Here is an 18,502-nt window from a genome sequence, read left to right on the forward strand (position 1 = left end):
ATTTAACAAAAAGAAATATTTCAAAATGCCAATGATATGTATTTCTGTGAAGGTTTTGTGTATATGAGATGTTTGGTTTACACACATGCCTAATATTCCCTGATGTGAACAGCACAATTTTGAAAAACAGACCAATGACATTTTTCTTTGAGCTGCTGTCACTACCCAAGTGCAGATGTGAGTTGAGCTCAGATTTAAACGGTTTACGGCATAACGTGTCATACTGAAATTTGTGAAATCCATAAAATAATAAACTTTTCTCTTTACAAACAATAACAGAAGATGCAAATCATTTCAAAAACATTTTCGCTATCTATGATTGTTTGATTGCTAACGTTAGCTCAAAACGCCATTCAAGTGACAGCCTTTGTTGTGTCTGATTGCTAACTTGTAGCCAGCAGTGAACCAACTTTGTTATGTAGGTCCATTTTTATTGTATTGACATTACAGAAGCCTCTCGTTAGCAGGTTAGCAGGTTCTTTTAGGCTACTTGTCACAAAGTGACGCACGCGCAACTCACATCGGGTAGTGACACCGCTCGACTATGAACTAAACCCAACCAATGTAGTTTGAGAGCTGTAAAGACATTACTTCATAATGTCATCTTTACATCTCAAAGCAGCTCACATTTAAAGTGTTACCAGAACAAAAGCAAACATAAACCCAGAATTTTCAACCACAAATTGAAATAAAACAACCGTTTACACAACTTACAATAAATAAAGAACAAAGTATCAGCAGATTTATCTGTTGATATTATTCAACCATTTTTTCCCCCCAAGATACATTTTTCTACCCTGGAAATCCAGAGTTCTCGCGAGAGCACAATTGTAATTTGCTCAGCGAGTCATTCTGGCATTCAGTAATGATGCTGTAGCCGAGCTGCACCAATCACATCGCTGTATCTGATATAGGCGGGCCAGAGGTGAGCTAAACAGATGACAACGGTTTAATCTCCCAGTTAGCTCCGCTGGTAGCTAAGAGATTAATCTCCCAGTTAGCTCCTCTGGTAGCTAAGAGATTAATCTACCAGTTAGCTCCGCTGGTAGCTAAGAGATTAATCTACCAGTTAGCTCCTCTGGTAGCTAAGAGATTAATCTACCAGTTAGCTCCACTGGTAGCTAAGAGATTAATCCCCAGTTAGCTCCTCTGCTAGCTAAGAATCTAATCTCCCAGTTAGCTCCTCTGGTAGTTAAGAGATTAATCACCAGTTAGCTCCTCTGGTAGCTAAGAGATTAATCACCAGTTAGCTCCTCTGCTAGCTAAGAGATTGATCACCAGTTAGCTCTGCTGGTAACTAAGAGTTTAATCTACCAGTTAGCTCCACTGGTAGCTAAGAGATTAATCACCAGTTAGCTCCTCTGGTAGCTAAGAGATTAATCACCAGTTAGCTCCTCTGCTAGCTAAGAGATTGATCTACCAGTTAGCTCTTCTGGTAGCTAAGAGTTTACTCTACCATTTAGCTCCTCTGGTAGCTAAGAGATTAATCACCAGTTAGCTCCTCTGGCAGCTAAAAGTTTAATCTACCAGTTATCTCCTCTGCTAGCTAAGAGATTAATCACCAGTTAGCTCCTCTGGTAGCTAAGAGATTAATCACCAGTTAGCTCCTGCTGGTAACTAAGAGTTTAATCTACCAGTTAGCTCCTCTGGTAGCTAAGTGTTTGGGGCTGTGGATACATCACCCCGTGTATTGTTGTGATTGGGCGTAGTGTTATCCAATTGCGTGCAGTGAGATTTTCAAATGCATGCTTGGTGCCGCCCCTCGAGTTGGGCCATTTTCATTACTCAATGCCAGACCCTTAATCTTTCGGATTTGGGTCTGGATTTCCAGGCTAAAATTTTTCATAACTTTCCCCACATGACTACGTACATACAGGCTGGTTGGCCAAAGATTATTTTGACTATTCTACACGTTCGGCGAGTCTTAGCTTTGCTGTTAGGCAAGTACTTGCAATGTGTTAACAGTGATGAGCAACCAATGAGAATAGAAAGGTTTTAGAGGGCTCATAGGTGTTTCATTCAACTTTTGCTTCACTAATTTTGTTTTATTGGTCATCATGTTATTTTTCTCAAGAGTTTTAACAAGTCTTAATCTTAAGTACAACGTGAAAACAACTAGAGCTGCAAAGATTAATCGATTAGTCGTCAACTATTAATTTAATCAGTTCGAGTCATTTTTTTATGATAAAACAGCTCGTTTTGTGTGATGTCAGCTTGTTAAATGTGATACGTTTTAGTGTCTTCTCTCCTCTGGGACAGGAAACTGAATATCTTTGAGTTGTGGACAAAACAAGACATTTGAGGACGTCATCTTGGACTTTTTGGGAAACTCTGATCCACATTTTTCACAATTTTCTGACATTTTAGAGACCAAACAACTAATCCATTCATCCAGAAAATAATCCAGAGATTAATTGACGCGACATAATCGATCTTTGCAGCTAAAACAACCATGAAGTAGTCAAGAATTATACAACTAAAGAATTTGGAGGGTAAATTTCTCTGGACAACCAGCCCCTTAAACCTCTAAAACACCTTTAGCAGCGCAGAAGTTTCAACGCACCCGGCTGTGTTTTGAATTATGCACTTGTACTCGCCAGCATCACTCTGGGTCACGTTAGTAATGAGCAGATTAAAATGGCCTGCAGTTTTCTCCTGGATTATACACCTGCCCCCTGTGACTCGGACTTCATCTTTATACCACTCGGCGGTGGGGTTTGGCTTACCGTTAACCAGACACTGGAGGATAACTGGCGTCCCTACCGCTGCTGTAACGTTAGTCAACGGGATGACGCATTTAGGCGGCGACTCAGTCACCTGGAACTGGAAGCTACACATATCAGAGGACTTCCCTTTGAACTCTATCTTGTCATCCTTTGATGGTTCAGCAAATACATCAAAGTTAATGCTAACGTACTTCTCTCCCTGTTCGCTCATTTCGCTGTCAGTCTTGGCCACCAGCCTGACTGCCCGCTGCGACTCATCTGCCTCCTGCTCAAACTCAAACTCAAGCTCAATTTCTGACACCTGCTCGCTGTCAAAAGACGTGTTGCCGACCACCATGTCGAACTTCTGCGGCTGGACTTTGGCGCTTCCGAGAGACACGGCTGTCAACTCCCTGCCTCTGGTCTTCCCTGAGAAAGCCTTGGCGTTTAACACCACCAGACAGGCCCTACACAAAGTCTCCCCGACAACGTTAATAGCCCTGCAGGTATACACACCGCTATCCTGTGTTGTGACTTTACAGATCTTCAGGAAGTGGTTGTCTCCATCGGATGAGTGCAAGTATTTTTTGTTATTGTGAGGAATCTTTTTGTCACCTTTGAACCAGGACACGATGGGAGATGGGATTCCCATCAGTGAGCACTCAAACATGACAGTGGTACCCTCTGGGGTTTCCATGTCACAGATGGGATTGATGAACCGTGGAGGCATCTCAGTGACCTCGAAAGCTATTTTTAAATCATCATGCTCCTGGGTGACAAAGTCCACAGCGCCCTCCTCATAAATACTCGGTAAAACATCCAAAGATATGATCATGCTTTTGTTGTCGGCTGTGTACTCAGGAATAGTGATGATCTTAACTTGTCTCTCAAATTCTTTCACCTCGTTTTCATCCAATTCTACTTCGAGCAGAATCTCCTGAGGTGAGGGAGAACGAGATGAGTCATCCTCCTCCACATCAAACTCCATCACGTGCTGATGGGTGACAGCAGGAGGGGCAGGCATGAACCTCACTTCCTGTGATACAACTCCCACTAAAGCAACACTTCTGGCTTCCCCGACATAGTTCACAGCCTCACAAATATATTCTCCCTGGTCGGCTTTTGTGACATTGTGAATTTTTAGCGAGATGCTATCGCCATCTCTCTCCATTTTAACTCTGTCGTCTGCTACCAGTTCGGTTTTGTTGCAGAACCATTTCACCTCTGGGGAAGGGAGGCCAAATACCTCAGCGTAAAATGTTAGCGAGTCATTTTCAAACACTCTTTTCCTAATGAGAGGTTTGAGGAAAGCAGGAGGGATTCCCTGCACTTTCTCCTGAAGAGTCGCCAGGCCTATTCCCTTGGTAAGGTATCGATTCTCGTCCACATTTATTCCAGGAGGTGTTGTTTCAATGCCCTCGTCACCAGGAGAAGTCAAGAACTGAACTGGTGAGAAAAACATCTCGCTGGAGCCTCCTGTCGAGGGTCGCTTATGCTCTACAGGGGAGAAGGGATATTCCTGAGGGGTCATAAACCCACCAGGTGAATCAGAACTTAGAGTATGGAAGGACATGTGAGACTTGGGAGTCTGGAAGGACTCTGCAATTGGCTGTGAGACCTCGGTAGACGAGCCTGGGGTGTAAAACCGCTCGGCTACCTCGGCTAGCTCTTCACTCACAGTGCTGCCAATCTCTATTGACATCTCCGACTCAGGGGACAGAGGTCTTCCCCAGTCTGTTGGAGGGTTGTAATAGTCATAAACAGCGCCAAAAGTGACCTCCTCTTCCTCCATGGAGCCAACAGCTGCTGCTGCTGCTCCTCCAGCTTCAGCTTCTGGGGCCTTGTGCAAACGTCCTCTTTCCTGTAAAGATGCAACCAAGCTTTGAGGTTCCTCAGCAGCATCATCAGGAAGAAGTGGTTTCATTTTGCGGTCTACTTTAGGCTTGACCATAAGCAGTTTAGGTTCTGGCTCCAAGTAATCAATGCTCTCATCTTCACCCTTGATTTGTGCACGAGGCTCAACTATATCACCAGCTATTTCCTCTGCTACTTCTGTCACATCGGCCTGGGACTCCGGCATACTTAGGAAGACACCACTGTCCATCGATGGTTCTGGAATTGAAATCAGCTCTTCACCAGCAACTACCATACCTTCAACTTCTGCCTCGCTTTGAATAGAGCAAGACCCTGCAGCTGCACCTTGTCTTTGTTTGAGAGATTCAGAAGTTATTTTAGGCTTACCAGCTTCTTCAGCTGGAGCTGAAGTTCTGACGGATCGTTTTACTGCCGGGACCTTTTCAGATTGGAAAGGAATAAAGCTACTAGTTCTGTCAAATGTATGCACAGTGTCCTCCCTCACAGTTTCCACTTCACATGCCTCCATTTGTCGCGGCATTTGAGCAGGTTTCTGTGCTTTAGGCCTCACCAGGTTTGGAGACTCTTGCACTTCCTCCACAAACTGTTTAAGTACACTGTGGCTTTCTGTTGAAACTGCTCCCTCTTCAACATCACTAGAGATCTCACGGCCGTCCTCCTGAGAGGAGATGGGCTGGGAGGTCTTGGAAAAGACAGATTCAGGTGCTACAGGGTTTTGAAGGGAAACAGATTTTTCTGAAGCAGGAATATGAGTGAAATCTGGTTCTGCTCTTTCATGAACATCTTTGGGAGAACTTGGATTTCCTTTTGCAGCAACAGCAACGCTAACACCACCTTCTGCATGGAGTCCAGGTTCAATTACTTGTTCCTGCTGGTCAAGGGAAATGGCCACCGCAGGAATAAACTCCTCAGGGAAAAGTGTTTCCATTCTCTGCTCCTCGGGAGAGGGGGGCGGCAGTAATGCAACTGCAGTGTCTGACTCAAAAGCTTGTTTAATCTGAGAAACCTTTATCACAGCGGCAGAAGCCGACAGACCACATCCGGATACAGTCGGAGGCTCTCTTGAGACACTGGGTCTGGATTTTGGGGCTTTGGCTACGCCTGATGCAGCTTGTGAACTCAGAGGTTTATCTTTCAACTTACTGATACTGTCCTCAGTGTGAGTGATGGCAGCATTGTGGAATACGGCAGGTTTCTTGACATCCTCGGAAAAACTGCCACCCTCTGAAAATTGCACAGGCTCTGCGACTTGAAATGACACATCAGAGATGCTTGTAACTTCGCCCATCTTATTTCTAGCAACACATTTGTACACCCCAGCATCGGCGTCTGTAAAACTGTGAATATAGAGCCTGTACACTTTATCATCTACCTCACTTCTGTATTTTCCGGCCGTGATTTCGAGGCAAACGTCGTCACGATACCATGCGATATCTGGGGCAAGTTCACCTGTGATTACACACTCCAACACAGCAGTGTTGCCCTCAGAACAGGAGATGTTCACTAATTCGCTGACCACATGAGGAGCTTCACCAACCACATCAAAGGAGAAAGTAAATTTGTGTTTGACAGTCTGAGAGGCCCCTTCATCGCCTGGCACATCTGAGGTTTTCTCCGTAAAAGCTTGAGGTTTTTCTTCACTGAGTTCCTCTGTCATGTCAGGGAGAGGAGTGGCAGCGGTAATTCTGATTTCTACAGTTGAGGAGCCAAAAGATTCATCCGAGCAGAGACGTCTGTGGGTCACCGCCTGAGGCACCTGTAGTGTTGCCTTTCCTGAATCCATGTAGGTCTTAAGTTCTGCTTCCATCGCACTCTCCTGGTTTTCCTCACCCTTCTCTGGCTCCTCTGTAACTACCACCTCCTGTGCGGCCACCGACTTTCTCGCCACTTTTTTGTCTGAGATCTCAAGAGTGCCGCTGCAGATGGATTTGCCGTTTTTATTGGTTATGACACAGTCATATGTCCCCTTGTGGTCTGTTGTTGGATAAAAGACAGTGAGCTTTGATTTGTTAGATTTGCTCATGATATCATAGTCAGGGTTGTCAGCTATTGGGTGGCCATCTTTGAGCCAAGTGACTGTGGGTACAGGGTCACCCTGGAATTGGCAGGTAAACTCTGACATCTCACCGATTTTTGCTTTGACTGACGATATTTCCTTCACGAATAGTGGACGGGAGCCTCCAGCACTTGTATCCCCTTGTTTCATCCTGTTCGACTCTTGAGTTTTGTAAACTCCTTCTCTCAAATTTGACTCCTCTCGGGCTCTCCTTTCATCCTTTTTTATAGCTCCAAGCTCAAGGCTTTCTACACTCATTTCACCCTCCTGTTTTGACCTTTTTGGATCGCCACTTATTTCCTCTCTCCTCATACCTGCAAAATCCTTCTGTTGTCTCCATTCGCTGCTCTCTCTGGTTGGTCCCATCTCCTCTCTCGTCCCTCTCTCCTCTCTTACGTCTGACTGGAAGCGTTGGTAGCTGGATTTATCTGCAGCCATTGCATAGTCCTCCCTGCTCTGTCTCCTCTCTGCCTCTCTTTTCAGATTGTGTGGTAAACCAGCATGTGTAGGAGAATGCCTTGTAATTGAAGAAGGCTCACAAGGAGGAGATGGTTCATACCCAGCGGCATGTTGAAGAGGTGAAGGTTTTTCTGTTGATATGGCTCCACGAGCAAGAGTTGGAAGCTCACTGGGATGGGTTTCGTGAGAAATGCCACCACGATGAAGTTCACTATCTAATGCTGGAACTTGGGACTCAAACAGCAACCCTGAGCCAGGCTGTTTGATTGATTGATTACCCAAAGCCCACTCAGAGTCCAGTTCAGCTACTTCATCTTGTTCGACACCATCTTGTTGCCATTTCAGGATCCGCTGAGCCAGTGCTTCCTCCTCACTTACAAAGTACTCACTGTCCCTCTGCAACCTGGTCTCACGGCCCTCTGTTGGAAGCTCGCGAGCAGGTGGCCACTGCAGGCTATCACCCTGCTGATCTTGGAAACAAGCAGGAACCGACTCGCTCAAAAGAAACTTCTCTTTGGCGTTCTTTCCCAGTGAAGTCTTCTTGCTACGGACCACTTCAGGTTGCGATTCCAAAGCAGATGCCTCTGCAACATTTAATCCAACCTCAGTGGTTTTCTCTGCCTGGATCTGGGAGTAACCCTCTACCCATTCAGACTCTGGCTTCACAGCTTGCTCTTGTTCCATCTGAACATTTTGTTGCCATTTCATGATCCGCTGAGTCAAGGCCTCCTCTTCACTGACAAACTTCTCACTTTCATTCTTCAGCTCAGAGAGGTTCTCCCTTGACAGCTGGAGCTCACGTTCTTCTCCTGTCTTCTCAAACAACATCTTCTCTGCTCTGGCTTTTGCTCTAGGCGATGACTCAGCTTCCACTTCTGCTGCTCTTGCTTTTAGTCTGGGGGATTTTTGTGCCAGCATGAGTGATGCTTCAGTTTCCAAATCTCCTGGTCTGGCTTTTGTTCTGGGCTTAGGCAAAAGGGCAGATGTTTCGCCCTCTTCGACTCTACCTTTTACTTTAGGTGACTTTGGTGTTGAAATGGTAGCATGGTCTACAGCTACCCTTTTCTCCACCACTTCGTGCTGGGTGCAAATGTGCCCCTCAGGCTCAATGTACTGTGTCTCTGTTGGCAAAGGCAGATCAGTTTCCTCCTCTTCTGACATTCGCATACCATGCTGCCATTTCCTGATCCGCAGGGCCAGGAGTTTTTCCTCACACTGCATCCGTTCAGCTTCCAGGCTCTTCTCATACTGATCCCTCAAAGACTCCCCTTCACACTCCTCTTGGTGTTGCACGACTGTTTCTGGTGTTACAGTTTCACTAAGGAACCTCTCTTTGGTAGATTGCCTTAGCCTGGGTGACTTTCCCAGTCTGTCCTCTTCCCTGGCTTTTGTTCTAGGTGAATACTCCACTTCCACTTCTGCTCCTCTAGCTTTTATTATGGGGGATGTTTGTGGTGGCTCAACTTTAATTTCTTCTAATTTGGCTTCCACTGTGGCTGACGTTTTAAGCAAGGAGGTGGACATTTTCATTTCTTCTCCTCTGGCTTTTACTTGAGGTGATTTGGGTGTTGACACCCTTGCACCTTCAGGATCTACCAACCTTGCTTTCATTCTGGGTGATTTATGGAAAGATGAAGGCATGGCCTCAGTTTCTGCAGTTGCTCTTTCCTCCGTCACTTCCTGCTCCACAGGCTCCATGTACTGCATCTCTGCTGGCATGGGCAGCTCAGTTTCAGGGTGAAATATCTCCTCTTCTGACATCCTACTTCCTTGCTGCCATTTCCTGATTCGCAAGGCAAGAAGTTTTTCCTCACACTGTATTCGTTCAGCATCAATGCTTTTCTCATACTGAGCCCTCAAAGACTTGCCTTCACTCTCTTCAAATGGAGCATCGGTTTCTGTTGTTGCCATGTCTTCTGGTGTTAACTTCTCCCTGACGTTCCCTTGAGCAGGCCTAATTCGACCAGAGTCCTTGCTTTCAGTGTACGTTGCAGTTTCTGGGTATGCTAATGTTTCAGAGTACAGGACTTCAGGGTGACGCAGCCCGTCCTCCACCTTTGTAGACTCCACGTTTTGGTCAGCGAGCACACTGTGACGTTCACTTACCATTTGGTTGATTCTATCATCTGCCCGAGACTCAACAAAACTTTCAACCTTTTTATCCCCCAGGGTCTCTGAATACGTTTCACCTGATTTCCTTTCTGTCTGTGGCACCACTGTATCAACCAAATCGCCTCTCATGATCTGAATGGCCCTGGTTCTGGACTGAGGCTCAAATGAATGCCTCATACGACGCTGAGAGTGCTCCCTGTTTGAGCTTTTACCTTGAAACTCTCGATGACTCTCCCCCAAATCGAAGGGTCGATTGAATTGCTGGACATCGGGCAAAGAGGCAGGCTTGACCCTGAGCCTCTCTACATATTCGGCATAGCTCGACTCGCTGGCAACTGATTCTGACTCGAACTCAGAGGACGACATGGTGGAGATAGAAAGCCTCTTCTTCTGTTTGACAGCTTTTTGGAGTGTGGTAAGTTTTGTTCTTACCTCGTTGTGAAGGCTCTCAGTGTCACTGAACCTATCGCTGTATCTGTCGCTGCACCTGTCGCTAAACTTGTCACTGAACCTTCCACCGGTGCGCCGGTCGCAGTAGATATCACTGAATCTGTCGTTAAAGCGCTCGGACCTGTCGAACATGGCAGGAGGGGATGGGGCGCGCTCAGAGGCAGTCTCCAAACGTTTGGACTCTTTCTCTGTCTCTTTTTCTTTCGCATGGGAATCGGCCCTGAAGTAAACAGTACGCACCAAAGAGTTCTTAGATCGAGATCTTCCTTGATGAACTTTGGACATCTTGTCAAACGGGGACCCAACACACCTGAGGTCGACCCTAAACTTCCTCTCTTTCCTCTGCTCTGCCATGGTGTCTATGCTTTCGTGGGCTTTGGCAGAGCGTTTAACAAAACCCAGGTAGTTAGCGGACTGCTCTTCCCTTAGTGACACCAAAAGTGATGCTGTGGACTCGGCAGAACCCTCCGTGTTTATCGCCATGACTTTATAACTGCCGGAGTCCTTCTCTTTGATACAATCAATAACCAGACTGGTAGTGTGCATGTGCATTTTGCTGTCTGTACACATCCTACGTCTACGCTCTTTAGGAATAGATTTATTGTTATGAAACCAAAGGATAGTTGGTTGAGGACTTGCAACCAGTTTACACTTTAACTCCACTGGTTCTCCTTCGAGAACTGATTGGAACTTTAGTTTCTTGGTGAAAGAAGGTTTGATGTTCTCCGTCCACGAGCTGATGGACGAGGTTCTGCTGGAGCAGCGATTGGCCGACACCAGGCCGTGATCGGGGAAGTCCTCGGTGTCGGAGAAGGCTCCTCTCAGCTGTCGAGTGCCGGTGAGTTCTGCTGCACTGCTTTGCGGCGTTCCTTCTTTGCTTTCATGATAAAACAGCTCTGTGAACAGAAACGGACAACGGTCAGCACAACACAACGTCCAGGGGTTAAAAACAAGAGAGAAAAGGATTTGAATGAATCATTAATGGAAATATTAAATGCATGCTGGGAGTCACAATGCCATAAGAAATAATTTCACTCACCATATTTGTTCGAATAAACGCAAGACTTGGTTCTTTTTATTAGAAACCTTCAGGAAGTTTTGATCCTTCGTCTGTGGAAATTTCTTCAAAACATAAATTATTTTATTATCATTAAAAAAAGCATAATGTTTCCCAGATGGGCTGCTTACATTCGCCTGTTTTATTTTATTGATAATTGCTTTGGCTTTACACTAGAATATCCCTTACCTGACTTGCAGACAGGAGAATAAACGCCCTTTCTAATCCTTAAAACTTAAGAGGAAATAAATGATGCATCAACGAGAGGAAAAGCTCTCCAAAACATATCTCGTATTCCAAAACAAATGAAGCTGTACAATTGGGTGAGAAGGCGTTTATTCGAACTAATATAGTTTACTGGTGTTATTTAGTGCAAACCACAGGAATGACATCCCACTATCTGCAAGCCAGGCTAAGAAATATTTTGCAGGAGGAAGGTATCAGTTTCAGATGCAGTGAACCTCCATATCTTTTAAAGGGCATTTCATATCCGGAAGCTTTAAAAGATACACATCCTGCGCCTTTTCTGGGAAAAGATCAGAAGAAAACCTTCATGCCAAAAAATGAAATTGAACTTTCGGATGCAAACCGTGTCAAAAACTGGTACAAGCAAGTTTTTATCAGTGTTGCCTGGGGGAAACCATGAAATATGATCAGAACAAGAGCATGGAGAATAATACAGACCGTAGGAATTTCTTTTAACAAGACACTTAAAGGTGCAGTAGGTAAGACTTATAAAACTACCTTTCTGCCATATTTGCTGAAACTGACCCTATGTTCCAGTAGAACTACATGAAGCAGGTCATTAAAATAATCAGCTCCTCTGGCTCCACCTACAGCCTGTAGTGAGATTTGCAAAAATCCACCGCTCCCTGTTCAGATGCACCAATCAGGGCCAGGGGGCGTGTCTAACTGTTCAGATGCACCAATCATGGCCAGGGGAGTATCTAACTGTTCATTTACACCAATCAGGGCCAGGGGGGGTGTCTATCTGCATGTCAATCACTGCTCAGGCACACGCATTCATTCTCCCTTGTGGGGGGAGGGGCTTAGGAAACTGTTTGGGGCTTCAGTGGAAAGAGGGGAGGGACTGAGAAGTTGTCGATGTTCAAATGTTTTGGCTAAGTCCTGGATCTTCACAATCCTACCTACAGCACCTTTAATGATGACATGCTACCGTGGAAATTCAAATATCACTTCTTATTAATGGGACAGTTCAACATCACGACATATTTACAAACTCTAAAAGCAGTCTGTGGATGCAGGTCAACTATAATCCACATCTTTTTTTGAATGAAACATGCACACCCACACATCTGTTGTTTTCTAAACTTTCTCAACAGCTTCTCCACCTTCAACGAGTCAAAGCTTGCATCAAAGTTACCTGCTGACAGACTGCTTTTGAAATGTAAAACAATCAAATCAAACATAAAAGCTGGTTAAACTGTCCCTTTTTTCACCGTGCCGAATTCTTCTGTGTGATAATTTGTTTGTTTTTACACACGGTGACCTTACCTTTGACTTCTTGCTCAATCTTGGCTTCGATCTGCTCTCTCACGTGAGTCACTGCGAAGAAAAGAGATGACATGAATACGTTGATTGTGTGCAGGAGAGATCTAGGGAGGGCCTTCAAAATCTTTCCTTCACACATTCATTCCCATAAAGAGGAACTGGATTCACACCTCGCTCAGTTTTTCATTGCTGGACTCTTAACGCATTCACCTTCTGTGTTTTGGCTCCATCAAAGATGATCCAATACTTCAGGAAACTTTTAATAAAGAATGAATTGTCTTTCTTATGACACACGCAGTGATAATGCATTACACAGGTTTGTACGACAGGTTTGCATTTTCACTTAAAGGCTCTGACACACCAACCCGGCGGCCGACCATCGGCAGAAAAGCCAGTCGGACTGATCATCTCCCGTCGGTCCAAAAAGTGCTTCGGAACACACCGAAGAGACGCCGACTTGAGCGTACGTTCTGCGCGTGCGTAGACGTAATACATCTCCATGACAGTAGGCGGCGCGAATCTGTATTGTCGCCAAAAAAATGAACACTGGAAATGATGAACGCGTCACGTGGGTCTGGCTGCTCCCCGACCATCATGGCGTCTCGTTCAGAATACGATCTCATATTGGACTGAAATAGTTCAGTGAAACGTGTTTCTGAAAACATTTGAAGAGAGAAACAGGCCGTGCAGTTGCTGAAAGGTCAGTTTGAAAGATTTTCGTCAGATTTTGAGAGGCGTTCGTCACGCTCACCCCGCTCGTCGTTTCCGGTAAGTGTTTTGAGTCCGACTGCCCACTGGCTGATTCAACAAGTCAAATCGGCCCAAATGAAGGCCGACGGCTCCCCCGACTGACGACGGCACGGAGCACATGGAACAGACTCGAGTCGCCAACCTCGCCAGACTGTCAGAAGGCCGATAATCGGGTTGGTGTGTCAGGGCCTTAAGAGCGATGAGTTGACGTAGCAAAATGACTGGAGCCAAACACATCACAAGTCTGTGACTCATCCTGGGATTTAATCTGTATTTCTGTAGACTTTGAAAAAGACTGAGGCATGTCTTGGATAGCAAAGGTGCAACTCTTATTTATTCTTCTATTTATGCATATCATAATTTTGCTAAAGGTACCATTGTTCTGTACATATGATACTTTCATAACATTTGCTTTTAGGTCTTAGTACAACTAGATGCAAAAGTGGTATGTAATGTACTGCAATTAAAATCAATCAAACAATGCAAACGCACATCTGTAAGAAAAAGATGAAGGATCGCAACAACAGAAAAAGTAACACGGACATTTAATAACACCAGAATCACACAGAGAAGGGTTTGAGTTTCCTGGAGGATGGAGGGACACAGGAAGTTATACATGTGAGTTTCATGCATTTTCCAGAATTTTCACAGAGCTGAGAGGAGAGCGGGAGAGGAGAGATGAGGGTGAGGAGGGTGGAGAGAGGAGTTGGTTCCTGTGGGGAGTGATGAGGAAGGTGGAGGTGAGGTGATAATCCCAGGCTTCAAACAAACTGGTGAGGTTAGTCAAGTCTGAAGGAGGGATGTCCCGAAATATTTATTTATATGGCTTTGGGGGAGCGATCACGGAAGGCTTGTATCATGTGGATGTGGATGCGCCGACAGTGTGGCTGTCATTCCTTAGAATTCCTCATGGGGGCGACAGAAACTACGCAGTTTTTTTTTCTTTTTTCGGCATTTTAGGCTGTTATTTGTATAGGACAGCTTAGACCTGAAAGGGGAGAGAGGGGGGGGAATGACATGCAGCAAAGGGCCGCAGGTCGGAGTCAAACCCGCGGCCGCTGCGTCGAGGAGTAAACTTCTATATATGGGCGCACGCTCTACCAGGTGAGCTACCCGGGCGACCTAATGTTAACATTAACCTGGTGCATTATAGAACATGTGTGAGGGTTGCTTCTTGCTTGTTCAATTTACAGAAGTTCTCTGAGAATCTCTTTTATATACTTTCTTAAAAAGTATCGGTTCAGGCACCGTTTAGGCACCAGCACCGTTTTAAAAGTACCGGTTTACCACCGGTGTCAGAAAAAACCCAAACGATACCAAACCCTATTTAAAGCAGACTTTAAATGGACCCGGTTCTAATTCTGCGGACTGGTTTCGGGACATCCCTTGAAGAGTTCTGTCCGGAGACGATAAAGAGAAATTCGAGGAGGGTGAATGAATTAATCTCGCAGGAAGAGAAATGGGAGACCTGGCTGCAGCCGACAGATCCCGACGTTACCTTCGTCTCCTTCTTCTTGCTGGGTGACGGTGAGGGTGGCCGAGCACGCGGCCTCTCCGGCGCTGTTAACGGCGCGGCAGGTGTACTGGCCTGCGTGCTCGAGGAAAGCGTCCACGATGATGAGCACGGCGGCGTTGGTCACCTCGTCGAAGTGAAACACCACGTTCTTGGTGGGCTGGACCGGCTGACGGTTGTGGAACCAGCTGATGTCTGGCTTCGGCATGCTGGACACGCAGGCGTGGAAGCGGACCACCTCCCCGTGTTGCACCGTGCAGCTCGTGATTGGCTGGATGAAAAGGGGCTTTTGGCCAGAGGACGGTTTCTTTAAAGAGGCGAGGCTGGTGGAGACATGCCATTGAGACTCAGCGGGACTGTCTGCAGTTTGTTTTCGCCCTGAAAGGAAGCACGCCATTGACTTTATGTGTTTGATTTCATTTATAGTAGTAGTAGTAGTAGTAGTATAACTTCGTCGTCCCCGTGGGGCAGTTGGGTTTGCAGAACAGTCGCAAGGCCCTTCGTGACAGGACATCAGACATATACAAACAAATAGTCCCTACATCAGACACCGACATACATAACATGAAGAACATACATCACACTATACACTACACACACACTACACTATACACTACACACACACACACTACACTATACACTACACACACATACACACACTATACACTACACACACACACACTACACTATACACTACACACACACTATACACACACTATACACTACACACACACACTCTACCACACACACACACACACACACACTCTACTACACACACACACACACACACACACACACACACTATACACTACACACACACACTACACTATACACTACACACACATACACACACTATACACTACACACACACTACACACACACACACACTACACTATACACTACACACACATACACACTACACTATACACTACACACACATACACACACTATACACTACACACACATACACACACTATACACTACACACACACACACACACACACTATACACTACACACACACTACACTATACACTACACACACATACACACACTATACACTACACACACACTATACACTATACACTACACACACACTATACACTATACACACACTATACACACACACTCTACCACACACACACACACACTCTCCTACACACACACACACACACACACTGTACTATACACTACACACACACACACACACTATACACTACACACACACACACACACACACTATACACTACACACACACACACACTATACACTACACACACACTATACACTATACACACACTATACACACACACTCTACCACACACACACACACTCTACTACACACACACACACACACACACTGTACTACTACACACACACACACTTTTCTGTTGTTTTTGTCAACATTTGTCGCTTCACAGGTGTGTCCGTTAACCCAACGCAGCGAGTGTTTGTGTGAGTGTCAGTTTGTAACTGTATCTCAGGTAACAACATATGAAACCATGTGCCTTTGGCTTCAGTTATTCACCTTTACAGCCTTTACTGTCTTTTTACGTAAAGTACACAGTGCTGGGGGGGGGCCAAACTTACCGTCCAGAGTGAGCGTGGCGGAGCAGGACACCCTGCCAGCGTTGTTGGTGGCCACGCAGCTGTACTCGCCCTCGTCCTCTGGGTAAACCCTGGAGATCTCCAGCTGGCAGCTGTCGTCAAACTGAGACATCCGGAAGAAGTCTGATTGCTTGATCTCCTTCTCCTTGTGGAACCAGCTGAGCTTCACATCTGGACACAAGGCAACAACGTGAAGGGGTTGGTCAAAAACACAACGGAAGAAAGACGTAGTAGCCGTGGAGACACACATGGGCGTAGATTTCGGGGGGGGGGGGGGGGGGGGTGGTGTGCAGCGCTAGATTTGTCACTCGCAAAAAGTATGAATGACCTACTCCCCAAAAGAGGTTAAAATAACTTGAAAATCGACAAAAAACTTCGACAATAACATCGGAAATTTCCCAAAATATTCCCACTCATTTATTTTATTATTATTTATTTCAAAATATTCCCACTTTTCTTTAAAAAATATTACGACTTTTTTTCTTAAAATATTTTGTATTTTTTTCTTAAAATATTTTGACTTTTTTTCTTAAAATATTTAGACTTTTTTTCTTAAAATATTTTGACTTTTTTTCTTAAAATATTTTGTATTTTTTTCTTAAAATATTTTGACTTTTTTTCTTAAAATATTTCGTATTTTTTTCTTAAAATATTTCGACTTTTTTTCTTAAATTATTTCGACTTTTTTTCTTAAAATATTTCGTATTTTTTCCTGAAAATATTTAGACTTTTTTTCTTAAAATATTTCGACTTTTTTCTTAAAATATTTTGACTTTTTTTCTTAAAATATTTTGTATTTTTTTCTTAAAATATTTAGACTTTTTTTCTTAGAATATTTTGTATTTTTTTCTTAAAATATTTTGTATTTTTTTCTTAAAATATTTCGACTTTTTTTCTTAAAATATTTCGTATTTTTTTCTTAAAATATTTCGACTTTTTTTCTTAAAATATTTTGTATTTTTTTCTTAAAATATTTCGACTTTTTTTCTTAAAATATTTCGACTTTTTTTCTTAAAATATTTTGTATTTTTTTCTTAAAATATTTCGACTTTTTTTCTTAAAATATTTTGTATTTTTTTCTTAAAATATTACGTCTAAAAATCCAAAATAAAAAAGAATTGATAAAAAATTGGCACAATTGACAAAAACTATTATTGGATGTAGCAGCTCGGCGTGGGAGGGGCGTGGTCTTACCGTCTCCGCGGACGCGGCACTGGAAGCGAGCTGGTTCTCCCTCGCGGGCCGAGACGCTGGCGATGGGCGAGATGACGACCGGGGGGGCGACGGTCGCAGACGAGTCGGGAGAAACCACCTCCGACACTGAAACACACACAAAGAAACACATACAGACACACACAGACACACACAGACACACACACATATACAGACACACATATACAGACACACACACACACACACACACACACACACACACATATACAGACACACACACGTTAGCTTCATGCAGTGCTGGAATGTAACTGAGTACATTTACTCCAGTACTGTACTTCAGTCCAAATGTTGAGGTACTTATACTTTACTTGAGTCTTTTCTTTTCATGCCACTTTCTACTTCTACTCCGCTAGTTACTAGTTACTTTAGTTACTAGTTACTTTAGTTACTCCGCTACATTCATCTGTTCCAGCTTTAGTTACTAGTTACTTTAGTTACTAGTTACTTTAGTTACTAGTTACATGTAGTTTATAAATCTGATGTTTTATTCTAAAGTAAACTAGCCGACAATATAACGACTACAAGACCAGCTGAGATGATAAGGAAAGAAGGAAAGAAGGAGAGACAGAAAGGAGAGACAGAAAGGAGAGACAGAAAGGAGAGAAAGAAAGGAGAGACAGAAAGGAGAGACAGAAAGGAGGAGAGACAGAAAGGAGAGACTGAAAGAAGAAGAGACAGAAAGGAGAGACAGAAAGGAGAGACAGAAAGGAGAGACAGAAAGGAGAGAAAGAAAGGAGGAGAGACAGAAAGGAGAGACAGAAGGAGAGACAGAAAGGAGAGACAGAAAGGAGACAGAAAGGAGAGAAAGAAGGAGAGACAGAAAGGAGAGAGAGAGAAAGGAGAGAGACAGAAAGGAGAGAAAGAAAGGAGGAGAGACAGAAAGGAGGAGAGACAGAAAGGAGAGACAGAAAGGAGAGACCGAAAGAACAAGAGACAGAAAGGAGAGACAGAAAGCAGAGACAGAAAGGAGAGACAGAAAGGAGAGACCGAAAGAAGAAGAGACAAAAAGGAGAGACAGAAAGGAGAGACAGAAAGGAGAGACAGAAAGGAGAGACAGAAAGGAGAGACAGAAAGAAGGAGAGACAGAAAGGAGAGACAGAAAGAAGGAGAGACAGAAAGGAGAGACAGAAGGAGAGACAGAAAGGAGAGACAGAAAGAAGGAGAGAAAGAAGGA

General features: G+C 44.4%; 2 protein-coding genes across 2 annotated transcripts in view; both read right to left on the reverse strand.

Annotated features, from left to right (window-relative positions):
* Nucleotides 1-18,502, reverse strand: part of ttn.2 (titin, tandem duplicate 2) — a 323,953-nt gene that overhangs the window by 253,149 nt on the left and 52,302 nt on the right. The window contains exons 34-36 of the mRNA XM_078262434.1: nucleotides 17,290-17,415; nucleotides 16,078-16,266; nucleotides 12,230-12,280 (exon numbers count right to left, since the gene is read on the reverse strand). Of these exons, the coding sequence (XP_078118560.1) occupies nucleotides 12,230-12,280; nucleotides 16,078-16,266; nucleotides 17,290-17,415 (366 nt within the window). The remainder of the gene's footprint in view (nucleotides 1-12,229; nucleotides 12,281-16,077; nucleotides 16,267-17,289; nucleotides 17,416-18,502) is intronic.
* Nucleotides 2,527-4,497, reverse strand: LOC144525792 (myosin light chain kinase, smooth muscle-like). The gene has a single exon (XM_078262856.1). It carries the CDS (start codon nucleotides 4,495-4,497, stop codon nucleotides 2,527-2,529), a length of 1,971 nt encoding a protein of 656 aa, XP_078118982.1.

This window comes from Sander vitreus, chromosome 11 (genome assembly GCF_031162955.1).
Source record: "Sander vitreus isolate 19-12246 chromosome 11, sanVit1, whole genome shotgun sequence".
Taxonomy (NCBI): domain Eukaryota; kingdom Metazoa; phylum Chordata; class Actinopteri; order Perciformes; family Percidae; genus Sander; species Sander vitreus.

Bases quoted from the DNA above. Each gene is read 5' to 3' on its own strand.
- LOC144525792 (XM_078262856.1), bottom strand. From the start codon at position 4,497: ATGGAGGAAGAGGAGGTCACTTTTGGCGCTGTTTATGACTATTACAAC.